The sequence below is a fragment of the Taudactylus pleione genome, unplaced genomic scaffold (genome assembly GCF_031769625.1).
Source record: "Taudactylus pleione unplaced genomic scaffold, aTauple2 ptg000033l, whole genome shotgun sequence".
Lineage (NCBI taxonomy): Eukaryota > Metazoa > Chordata > Amphibia > Anura > Myobatrachidae > Taudactylus > Taudactylus pleione.
In genome coordinates this window covers 4,866,616-4,879,411 of record NW_028284435.1, presented here as the reverse complement: position 1 = coordinate 4,879,411, position 12,796 = coordinate 4,866,616, and the positions used below count along the sequence as shown (strand labels likewise).

General features: G+C 41.6%; 2 protein-coding genes across 2 annotated transcripts in view; both read left to right on the top strand.

The window, feature by feature from the left end:
* Positions 1-883, top strand: part of TMEM150C (transmembrane protein 150C) — a 183,137-nt gene extending 182,254 nt beyond the window's left edge. The window contains exon 9 of the mRNA XM_088452116.1: positions 666-883. Within this exon, the coding sequence (XP_088308242.1) occupies positions 666-883 (218 nt within the window). The remainder of the gene's footprint in view (positions 1-665) is intronic.
* A 2,124-nt stretch (positions 884-3,007) lies between these two features.
* The window catches only part of LOC148538891 (uncharacterized), a 40,462-nt gene continuing 30,673 nt past the window's right edge, over positions 3,008-12,796 (top strand). The window contains exon 1 of the mRNA XM_088452120.1: positions 3,008-3,047. Coding sequence (XP_088308246.1) covers positions 3,008-3,047 — 40 coding nt within the window. The remainder of the gene's footprint in view (positions 3,048-12,796) is intronic.

Genomic DNA, 12,796 nt, shown 5'->3' with positions numbered 1-12,796 from the left:
TCAACATTCTTAGGATATTGACATGTTGACTGTTGACATTACAACAATATCGACATCATAATCGACGACATTATGATTGATGAAATCGTGAATGTCGACCTTATGACTTCACCTCATTGTCCCAGCTCTTTCCATAGATATCTCAGAATTATAAACCAAGTGCTGATGTGTACAACATGTTCAAAGGCAAAGATTGTATCACTGGCCATTCTGTTGTAAGACACAAGTATGCTGAAAATTTTCTCATCTCTAATTTTTATTAAACCAATTGAGTTTGTGTGGAGCCAAATTTAAATTATGGGGTTGGAGATAGTGAATTTCTCAACTATACTCAAGGGTGCCGAGGTGGAGAGTGTGGGAGGGGAACAGGCTGTGGAGAAGGCACAGCCAAACCCCCAAGGCAGTGTAAACACCTCCTTTCGGCAGCCATTACAGCATATGAAGACGGCCCCAGTATTAACAATGGGGCATGACCATGCCAAGACATACCTAGCACTGGGCCCTTGTGCTAGGACATGACTAATACTTGCACACAAAGAAATTCTAAAGTATCCAGAATAACTGAGAACTGAATTTTGACATAATGTATTTTATTCTCCAGAATACTTAGTTTTTCTAAAGAAACTGTACCCTCTACCATTTTCTCTTACATCTACTTTGTGCAGATTTCATCTTGGAGAAGAATCAGTATGACATTTATGCACCAAGAGTTCAGTGGGTGCTAGTTATGTGCTTTGTAATGTTTTTTGGCACCTTGGCTGTGGAATTCCGACACTGCAGATTTGAAATAATTTGCGTTGAGAACCAGGAGCACCAGGAGATTTTCCAAAGCATGTCTGAAAATATGTCCGACATGTCAGAGTACCAAACGGATCAGTTGTAACACGAGCCCAGGAGTTCCTGTGTACACAGACAATACAGACTGTAACATTGTTTTTATAACTTCAATTAAATGTGAAAATATGAAAAATTACTACAAAGGACAATTCACATGGTTCTAAAACTTGGTTTCAGTGTTATACCAGTGACTTTTTTAAATTGAGGTTTCTATGGGGGGAGGGTATAAAATCACTTGCCTCGTGTATTATTTGTGAAGAATAGTCAGCGGCAACTGGCTATGGGGCTCATTTATCAATGAGTTTTATCAAACGCAACAAGTTTTAAAACTTGTTACATATGATAAATGGTGCTCCAGCCAATCAGCTCCCAACTGTCACTTTACAAGCAGATGACAGTTAGGAGCTGATTGGCTGGGGCACCATTATCATACGCAACAAGTTTTAAGACTTGTTGCGTATGATAAAACTCCTTGATAAATGAGCCCCTTCATGTGCTCATTGACCCAATATTCTAACACTACCAAGGCATTGCTGCATTGTTTTGCTAACATTAATATACTGTATGTGCAAATATATGTTCTTTTATTCTGTACAGAGGGTCTGATTCTTAGGAGGATGCATTTAAAACATTGGGCGCAAGTAACACTGCATCTGAAGACGCTGTTCCATTTGCACTGGCAGCCATGTACTGTCTGACATTCAGCATAGGGATTAAATCCGCTTGATGGTGCAACTATTTGCGCACCGCAGCAAATTACAGCCACTGCCAGTAGACCTCTCAGTAGACAGCCCATCGGCTGTGGCATTACCATACATTTGCATTTGCCTCCACCTCAGAATTAGGCCCAGACTTACATAGATATGGGTGTGATTCAGTACAATATGACTCCGGATTGGCACCAATTGAGATTGGGCAGTATTTTTTAAACAATAATAGAATTGTTTATAAATGTGGTTTCTCTTTTTAAAGACACTGAATAGTTTAAAAAAATTCCCATATTAAAATGAATATGTAAAAATAGCAAAAAGTATGCATAGGCAAAATATCAGATGTAGGTGTGAATGTTTTGTGCACTCCTAACTTTGGGTAGTGATGTTGCTATTTCTGTACTTGAGAAATTATTATGTTACACTTTTCAGAGTTATTTTTTTATATTATAATATGGCAGCTTTGACCAGCACTTATAGATTTGCATACGCATATATTTATATAAATCTACATAAAAGCACTGTATGCATAAACCCTCTATAACAATCGCAGTTCTATAAATATTGTCCCGGCAGCTACATTTTAAATCTTGTAAATGAATACCGTGGGCCACCCTCATCAATGTGACTATTTAAATGCCTTTTCCAGTATTCTACAGACTAAATCTGTGTCTTTATACATCACAAATACAAATTATGACAATACTATGTTAGCGGTGCTGAAATCACTGCAACCCAAACACTCTGATGAATTAGATTTACTAAAATTCTTGGTTTGGTATGTGGACATGTATGTTGTCATCAATATATATCCATCTCCTAAATGAATACACAGAGTGAACAGGTGTGTCGAGAACAGTGACGGGTCCAAGTACAGGGGCAGTTTGGCCAAAATGAGGAGGCGTGGCCATAGTCCCTACTCTGAAAAGATGTTAAAAACTACTGTGCGTGGCACTGCGAAGAGACAGGAGGCAAATCTGAGGGGGAGGGGGTCTGGAGACAGGAGGGTTGGGGAGCAATCAGTGTGATTGGCTCCCCCTCGCCATAACACTTTCAAGGAGAGAGAGAAGACTGCTGCTGAACCCTCCACAGCCCACCACACTTCAACATGTGCTAGGCTGGGGAGAGTAGTAGCCTCCTCTCTTTTACTGCCCGATGTGCTACTGACCTGAGCCCCTCTAGCCGGCCCAGATAAGTAGTACCCACTACTCCCCCCCATCCTCCTCTTGGTGTCCCTGAAAGTGGATGGTAAACATGGCACAGCAAACTAATACACAAGATAATTATATAAAAATATATATATTTATGGAAGTATTTTTGTATCCGAGGATGATTATCTGTTTAATCGATAATTGGCCAGTAATGTTTACTTTTAGACATAAGTCTTTTGCTCTTGTTTATTTTTATTTTAAACTAAACTGTGAAAACTGTATTTTCAAGTAAGTGTATTTGGTCCCATCATGTTGTTTATACAGCAACAAGAAGACTTTGACAAAATAGGTCAGTCTTATTGAAAAACAATTATAAAAGTATGTAGCAGCAGAATAGCTTATTTTTAACATTTGTTTCCATGTAGTTTTGTAAAACAACTGCATTCCATTTATATTACTTTTTATTGCCATCTGTAGAATATAAAATAAGTTGCAATTGTTAATATAAAAAGATAATCATAAAATGACATACAATGGCCACCTTAAGCGATCTACTACACAAAAAGGCTCATTTATCAATGTGCAAATAATGTATGATTTCTGGCCTGCTTTCGTGCTGAATGCACCCATTCAAAATAGCCATATCTGCTCCAGTGTACACTTGTGCTATGATGGGCAGGTCTTGGGTATGTCTACTCTTCTGGCCACATGTACAAATTAGATTTTGTTTTACGAGATGAGATTATTAAAATGAGATAAAGAGGTGGGAACAGGGTTTTTAGGGGGTATTTCTTGATTTGTAGGAGGGCGCAGTGCTGTAACAGGGCTCATATGCCCCGACCCGTTCCCTGAGCGCCCAACGTCATGACATCATTATGTCGCGCAGGGGGGTTGACAGCACCAGTAATTGCAGTGCTGATTGGAGCATCCTGAAGACGCCCGCCTGAAGCTAGGGCCACGGGGCTACGACAGTGCCATCCACACAGCCCTGCGCTGTTTGCGGCGGCACCAGTCGTACACCTCTAGTTATGGCCTTGGAGGGCAGGCACATAACCATTCATTCTTTCTACTGTATAAATCAAAATAGGTGATGATTGATTTTATTAGAGCAGTTCCAAGGATCAAGGAGTGGATGTGTACCTTGAACTACGCTTGGTGGAATAATTATTCACACTTGTGCAATTAAATAGTTTGAATCCATATATTTTGCAGTTCATAAATGAGCTTAAAGTTATGATTTCTGCATAGAGGCTTTTTCTACAGTTCATGTATTGTAATTTAAAAAATATATATATATATTATGTACCTGCACAATCATTACCAACTGCACACAACAGTACAACATATAATTAAACATGTGAAAGTTACTGTATATCATCCATTTATTAGTCCATAGTAACTATATTCCCTATTCTGTACGCATGATGAATTCAGGAATTATTTACATTACACACAAAACTACAGGAATGTCTTTGTTCCATGCACTGATAGCACGTATACTATACTAGGAATTTGTATCTAAAAATCTTAATTATATATCTATCTAATTATCTATCTATCTATCTATCTACCTAATTATCTATCTATTTATTTAATCATCTTTTAAATACACATACCATACAATTCAGTTCTGCATTTTGTTTTAAGTGATGAAATGCACCATTTAATTTTAATAGTTCTCTGTTAAGGTCATACCTACTTATTTTTCAATGTTCCCTCTGGGAGATCCTAGAAGGTGACTTCAGGGTGGGAAGGGCAGGGGGCATAGCAATGTACACCACATCATTGCGGCCCTGTCTCTGTTTTCATAAACAGCAATAAAAAAATGCAATGTGAGTGTGGTCCCTGTTATGCGGGGGGCATAACATATTGGCTCATACTGTATGTAGAATGAAATATGCTGCAATTTTGCACCTCGTAAATTACCCTTTTAGTCCAAATTCTATCTATTGATAAGAGCTTCCTGCGGGTAATATGATTGTATTACACCAGTGGTTCCCAGACTTTTTTGACTCGCGGCGCCCAATAGTATCAGCATTTTTTTCATAGCTCCCCTAGGCCAAAATGTTCTTATTGAAAAATTCCGAAAAAATGACTAAATGAAGTAAATTGTACTTACCTGTCATCCTTAGGGTGAGTTATGTGGTGGTGAAAAGGGTTATGCTTCTGTTTGTCACATATTTTATGATTGGCAGCCACAAACACTGGTTTTGCAGCTCACTTGGACCATAAATAATTTGATTTGGTCCTGGACCACCAACCCCTGGCACCCTTGCAAGTGCCGAACGGCACCCCTGGGTACCATGGCAACCAGTTTGGAAACTACTGTATTACACTATTGTTTCATTATGTTTTTCCATGCAAAATACACGGCTGATTTATATGTAGTGAAATCTCTACAACATGCGCTATGTAAAAATGAATGGAAGTTTCTCCATTAGCAATAGATCATATAGAGACAATTTGTTTTGTTTTTAACAATTATACAATAGCAGTTCTATTTTGCTTAAGAAGGATTACAACTACTGTATATCCTAATTTCTATTCAAAGTTTCTAGTTTGATAAACAGAAAATAACACATATTTTACCTTTCAATGGTGATCTTAATTATTTCACTATTAAAAAAAAAGTATTTTAGAATATATTGAAGTTTTGGAGAATATAGTAATTTATTCTAAATGTTTTTTGGAGTGCCCTTCATCATTATACCATTTCTGTTTATGGAACATAGGAGCTAATGCAAATTTGTTAGAAATAAACAGTTTACAATTGACGTATTTGTTAACTGTAAAGCCGCGTATCCACAAGGCGATTAAAATGAGCGATTGAACGATAAAGACATCGTTATCATTCAATCACTCATTAATCGTTCGCAAATCGGGCATAAAAATGTCGAAAACGACCAGCGATGGTCATTTTCGACATCAATCATCATCTGAACATGCTGGTCAATCTGCCGATAACCACAGATTGAGCATGTTCACGGGTGAGGGTGGGTGCCTGCACTGAACGACATAGCGTTCAGTGTAGGCACTGCACATTATGTTGTAATCGTACTGTCGTTCCTCTATCTGCTAGTGGATACGCACCTTTAAAGATATGGAATGGAACTGTGATTAATCTTTTCCTGTGTGTGAAATTGTACCTATTTGTCTACTGTATGCATATACTGGGACAAACTCAATATATGTAAAGTTCATCCTCACAGACCTTTTTATGATTGTTGGACCATGTACGTATTATCCACTTACTGATAATTGTTAAGAAGCAGCTTTACGTTGCAGCTCCAGTATTCTTGTTCGTTAATCACTTTTAAAGAGGCAGGTCTCACAGTCTGATCTATAACTACAGCTGCACTGCTGCCTCAAGCTTGTCAGTAGGGTGTTAGATGTTCCCAGATACCTTCTCAGATTTCACAAACCCAATAGTCAGATATGGCAATTTAACTGACATTTCAAATTAAAAAGCTGCGTACCGAATCCTCAGTTTAGTACAGATCTATCTAGACCTAGTTTATTCCCTGCAGCAAAGAACGTTATGAGTCCATACTTACAGGGCTGAATTGGCAACTCCTTTTTTTCATTATTATTATTTTTTTTTTTTTAAACTAAGCACTGCCAAAAAACATGCATCTGACCTACGCACAAGGCTCATTTTCTTTTCTGTTGTAAATAACTTATGTAAATGTTGCAAGAGTTGCAGTGTAAGGAGGAGCATTAGCGCCACCATGTGGTCACATAGCATATAGAGTAGAGCATTTGTATTCAATGGATAAACTGTGAAATATGAATTGTTATATATTACATTGTAATACACTATATTTTGTTTGTGCCTTTATTTTGAATTTGTAATATAGTTTTCCGCTTTTCTAATCATGAATATGATTCATTCAGTTTATGTAAGGATTAATAGCAGTTTATTGTAGGTGAAAGTTGTAAGCAGGGGCGCCGAGAGGGGGGAGGGGTGGGTGCTGATTACCCAGCCCGGGCTTGCTGGAGGGGCCTGGGTCGGCACTGCCCCCCTCCCTCTTACATCACAGCAGCTATTTGCTGGGCTGCACTGGGAGACTGCTCGCGGCTAATCAGAAGCCGCAACAGTCTCCTATGCCTGTGGGGCGAACCCCACAGGCTATGCGCCAGACTGAGGGGGCTCACAGCACACCCCTCACCAGCGCGCAGCGCTGAAATGTTATCTTTACTGGGGTTTTTTTGCCTAATGGGGTGTGGCCATGCATCCCGCAATTAGGCCACCCCCCTTTTACCTGGGCCCAGTGCGGCTCTTTGCGCACATGGTTGTAAGTAATAATTGCCAGATGAATTGCAAATAAAATTCAGGAGTTTGTACACTCACTACACTGTGCAATTGTATTGTTCCTGATTGAGTCTTTGCTAGTAAGTTATGTGGGCCATACATCTATGGGCTGATTCACCGTGGTGGTAATCCGATATGCCGATCGGGGATCAAAAATGCTAATCGGCAGACATTGCTGATTTAAGGCTTGGGTTTAAGACCACAATTTTAAACAGCAATGATAATAAAAACACCCTGAGAAGCGACTTACAGAAGCCGCCACTTAGTAATTTTAGCTCTGTGACTTGTGTCCAGTTTGTCACAGAACAGTGGGCCTGATTCAGACCCGGTCGCAAGTGCTGAGCGCTCGCAACCGGGTCGATGGTGGCCCACAGCGCATGCGCATGACGGAGCCGGCTCCGTCTTGCGCATGCGTGAGACCCGGCTAGCGACAGGCAATACGTCGCTCCGGGTCTCGCACCAAATGGGGTGAGCTGTCGATGTTGAGTGACAGCTCCCCCCATTTAGTGGGCGGGCTTGGGGGCTGGCTGCCCAAATGGAGGCGTTCCCGAGGGAACGCTTGCCATTTGGGGGCGGCCCCACTGACATCACGAGTGATGTCAGTGGAGAGCTTCCGGCTCTGTTAGAGCCGAAAGCTCTCTGGGGCTTGCGATGAACGAGACCCTACCACAAGGGTCTCGTCGCAAGCCCGATGGTCGCGATGGTCTTGACCATCGCGACCATTATCATGGCCATTCGCTATAGCTGTGGGTGGTCACCCACAGCTATGCGAGTGGCCAGGAGGCCGCTCCTAAAAAAAAAAAACGCCCAGATTCAGAGCGAGCTCTCTTTCAGAGCGTCTGGCTCTGAATCAGGGCCAGTATTCTCTATTCCACCTAAACTTTTCACACATAAGGCAACATTTACCATAATCCAATTTCTGACTATCAGGATGGGTATAACTTGATATTATTGTTTCAGTTTATAAATACAATAGAATAAGAAAACTGAAAACCTCAGAAGGACCTTATTGCCTGAACAACATGGGTTTCTCCTTTTTTTCCCCTGGAACAGACACAAATGGGGAGATTTGTGGAACCTGGTGTACAGACCAAATTTGTTGTAATCCATAGGAAATTATCAGTTTCTGGTATCTCTTATAGTGTTCACAAAATGAAAGCAAAAAATTCTATTTAAATATCTGCCTTATTACTAGAGATATATGTGTTTGTTTTTATGATTTATCTTCAAATGTTGTTGTAAATAAGTCAAATAATTGTTTTCATATATTTTTATAGTTCACTGCATTATTGCAATTTTCGTTGTCAGTTTTATATTCACATGGTAATTAGCAGGTCATCTGAAATGTCAAATATCAGTATACTATGCTTAGTTTGAATAACTTGATGTTATCATAAAAAATAAAAACAAATTTCTTGACAATCTGGTGTGTTCCTAATTTACTTTCCATTTGTAATTTTAAATGTAGCATTCCTGAGTAAATTGTTGCTTTCTAAATTTATGCATTTTTTCTACTTTTATATATTTAGTGAGACATTGGGGCTGATAGTGTCAGGGGGCAACGTGGCACTGGCCACACTAACACAGCACTGGTCATAGTTTTTCCACCTCTCACTAAAGACCCTTGATCATTTTCAGTTCCAGGTCCATGTGGACCTTAATCTGGCCCTACTGGTGCATACATGGGAACCTGAGCTTGGAGCAGAGGGTACTTCAACTTGGCATGCACCCTCCACAACATTTTGTGAATCTCATTTCCTCAGAGATGTTTTGCCCCTTGGTAGGAGACACAGCCTCTTGTATTGAAAGCAGCTTCCTGCAGAGCTTGAAGTTTGATATAATAGATACATTTGCTGCTCCACCACCCTGTAAAAGGTTCCACTGGCTCCCCATTCTAGCCAGGATCCAATTCTAACTCCTCAATCTCACCTTCAAAGCTCTCAGCAGCTCCAACCCCCATATATATTTGATCTTGTTGTGAGATACATCCACTCTTGCCATCACCAATCTTCCACAGACCTACACCTCTCATATGGGAATAACCTAACACTCCCGCATACAAATTGAGTTTTAAAACTTGTTTTGTATGATAATGGTACTCCAGCCAATCATCTTCCAAATGTCATCTGTTTGGAGCTGATTGGCTGGAGTACCATTCATCATAGGCAACAAATTTTAAAACTTGTTCCATATGATTAAACTCATTGATAAATCAGGCCTTAGGTCAGTTAAGCCGGACATACAAATCACTTTCCACCATTCAGTGGTGTGAACATCTTTGTTAAGTTTTTTAGTTTTTACACCCATTTGTACAGTCATCTTGCAGATGGTATTCTCTGATGGATTTTCTGGTTCCACTATTTCATGATTTTTGACAATTTTCTTCATTTGGGGAATTTTACGCCTGAACTATTCACCTTTCTCTGTTTCCATAGCAATTAATTACTTTATGTTTCTATGACAACTAATCACTCCTGTATGAGATTTCAGTACTCAACATAAAAACTCAGTTTCATCTGTACAATCATTGCAATTGTCCATAAACTTAATATTAATCATCTGAAGGCTGATTTGCCATCAAGAGACAGACCTATGCAGGGAATGATACTATTGTATTACATTAGTACAGTTTATCGATTCGTATTATATTAGGCAGAGCCGGCCCTAGTCATAGGCATTCTAAGCAAATGCCTAGGGCATCTGGAATGCCTAGGGGCATTCCATGGCTCTGCAGTTCTCACCCCCCCCCACTGCCATGATCGGAGCTCAGCTCCAATTGGGCAGTGCAGCAGTCAGCCAGTCATGTGACTGTGGTGAGAGCCTGGTCAGAATGAGCTTCTTCTGCACAGAAGCTCATTCTGTCTACACGAGACCAGCTGCAGAGCAGACAATGCCCGCAGCCCTGCCTACTGAGCCAGGCCTTCTTGAAACTCCACCTTGGGCATTCTGGATTCACAATAAGCTCCGCCCCCAATTTCCATGAAGCTCCGCCCCCAAATTCACGTGAAGCTTTGCCCCAAAGCTGTGTTCCTTGGGATGCCTGAATCTCTGCCTATACACCTGGCCCGCCTCACCCCAGTCGCCGACTCCATCACTGCAGCAGCCGGGCACTAGTCCACATAATCATAGGTGGGTGTAATCTATGTCTCCATATATGTCTCTCTCTCTCTCTCTCTCTCTCTCTCTATATATATATATATATATATATATAAAAAGTAATCAAATTGGTGTTTGTATTAATGCAAATACATCACATAGTAAGTGTATTTGCAGGAGTGTCACAGCTCCTGGAGGATTATGATATATATTCTTAAATTTGGGAAGGCACACTTCCATCTTCATTTATTAACTTCAGAGTGCCAATCTTCACCTACTGTGTGCAGGGGTGGATTGGGCCGCCAGGAAAGCGGGAAAGTTCCCACTGGGCCGGTCCCATGAACCCATCTGCTGGGCTGGCTGACACTGCCAGCCGGCTGGGTCGACGCTGTCTGTCGCGCTTTCGCGATTTGAGTAGCTCCCGGCTCCGCAATCACTGTGTGTCTCCCCTCCCTCTACTGCCTGCTGTCAGGCCCCATGTCTCTGTGGGGTGGTTGTGGGCGGGCAATCCCCTGGGTCTATGGGAGGCGAGCTAGACCAAGCAAGCAGGTGCTTGAGGCTGCTGTATAGCTGGGTCAGAGTAGGAGCCCCTGCCAAAGGAATGGGACACTGGTGGGAAAAGTTTTCACTGACTGGCTGTGTGCAGTGTCCAAACTGGCTGCTGCTATCAGCGCGAGAGAGGGACGGCAGTCAGGACCCATTGCAGAGAGCAGGTGACCCCGGAGTGGAGGTGATTCATGTTACTTCTTCCCAGCGATTCCCTTCCGCTCTCATCCTGACCGCTTATTCCCACCACTACTCCCACCCTGCTCCCTGCTCACACTACGGCTCCCAATCTGCCTTCGTGCTCCAAACTACTACTATTCCCAGCCTGCCCCTTCGCAATACTACTACTCTAAGCCTGCCTGCATTACTACTACTCCCACCTCCCACTACTACTCCCATCCAGCCCCTAACCTGCGCAACTACTACTCCTATCCTGCCCCCTGATTGACTAGTCAGACTACCACCTGGATAAGGAATAATCTGGAAAAATGCCCATAAAAATAAGATAAAAAATAAACAATTTAATCTTTAGATCATTAAATACTAATATAATACAATATATAAAATAATAATAAAAACAATTCAGCAATCTAGAATAATATTCCATTGGTATACCAATATAGAGAAATTACTGTCAATCAAGAAAAAAAGTGATGTGATTTTGTAGATTCCACTTGTAAATGAGCACAATAGTTAATGTTCCATGTAGAATGTTACAGAGTCAGCCTGCAAAAGTTACTTTGTTTATAAGAATAGGATACAAAGTTCCAACATGTGATTTTATCCCACCCTTTGTTGGCCTGATGCAGAAATCCTAGAGGTATTATGCAGCTGACTTTAAATGTAATCTTTCTTGGTTTGCAACCATGTTGTACAGCTGCAGGGGGATAACTGTTTTATTGTTTAGTGACTCCAGTCAGTGCCGGAGGCTAATTTTCTAGTTCTGCTTCAGACTACCACCTGGCCTCACAATACAGTCCCCACCCTAACTAATATCCCTGCCTCTGGAACATACCATAACCCTCCTTATCCCAAGCTTCCGGATCTTACCCTACTCTCTGGGGCCCTGGACATTCCGTAGCCACTATACCCCACGGCCCCAGTGAAGTACACTGCTCAGCCAATTTTTTTCTCTTGTGGAGGCCAATTTGTTTTTATTTTTTTCCTGCGGCGGACAATGTGTTTTCTTTTCCTGGTGGTGTCAATGTGTGTATTTGTTTTTTACCTGTTAGGGGTCAATGTGTTGTTGCTTTTTTTTCTGTGGGAGCCAATGTGTTTTATTGTTTTCTGCTGGGACCAATGTGTGTGCATTTTTTTCTTGTGGCAGCCAATTTGTTTTTCTTTTCCTGTGGGCGCTAATGTGCTTTTTTTCCTGTCGGGGTCAGTGGGTTTGTTTTATTCTCCTATGGGAGCTAATGTGTTTTATTGTTTTCTGTTGTGGCCAATGTGTTTTATTTTGTTCCTGTGGGGGCTAATGTGTTTTATTGCTTTCTGTAGGGGGGCAATGTGTTTGTTTGTTTTTTCCTGTGGGGGCCAATGTGTTTTTTTTCTTGTGCATTTTTTTAAATCTGTGCATGTGTCCCCCTTAACACACTCCTTTCCCATTAGGGCTGCTACTATAAATTTCCCAGGCTGGGTTTCCATCCCAACCCACCCCTGACGGTGTGTGTGTAATATATAAATATATATATATATTATATTAGTGTCACCGGGGGAACCAAAGCTGAGAGTGGAAGGGATGGTGAGTGATATGGAAGGCTGTACAAGCCCTTCCTGCGTCATATATAGTACCAACCCTGCACTGTATGATATCACACCCCACTGCTCCCAAAGGGACAGTGTCAACACAGGCAGAGTGGCACGGCATGGATTAAGGGTAATGGGTGGCCACAGTTATTTGGCTTGTGTGGGGCACCTACGATTATCCCCCCTTCCCTGTGCTCACCATCCCATCCTCTCTGTTGTCCATCCAGTTTACACTGTGCTGTGCAGTTCTGTGTTATGGCTGCACTGCACTGTGTGCAGGGTCTCGGAGCCAGTGTGCTGCAGTAGGGGGCTGCAGGCATGGAGAGGAGACACAGGGGACAGAGACTGTGGGCATGGAGAGGAGACAGCGGGGACAGAGACTGTGGGCATGGAGAGGA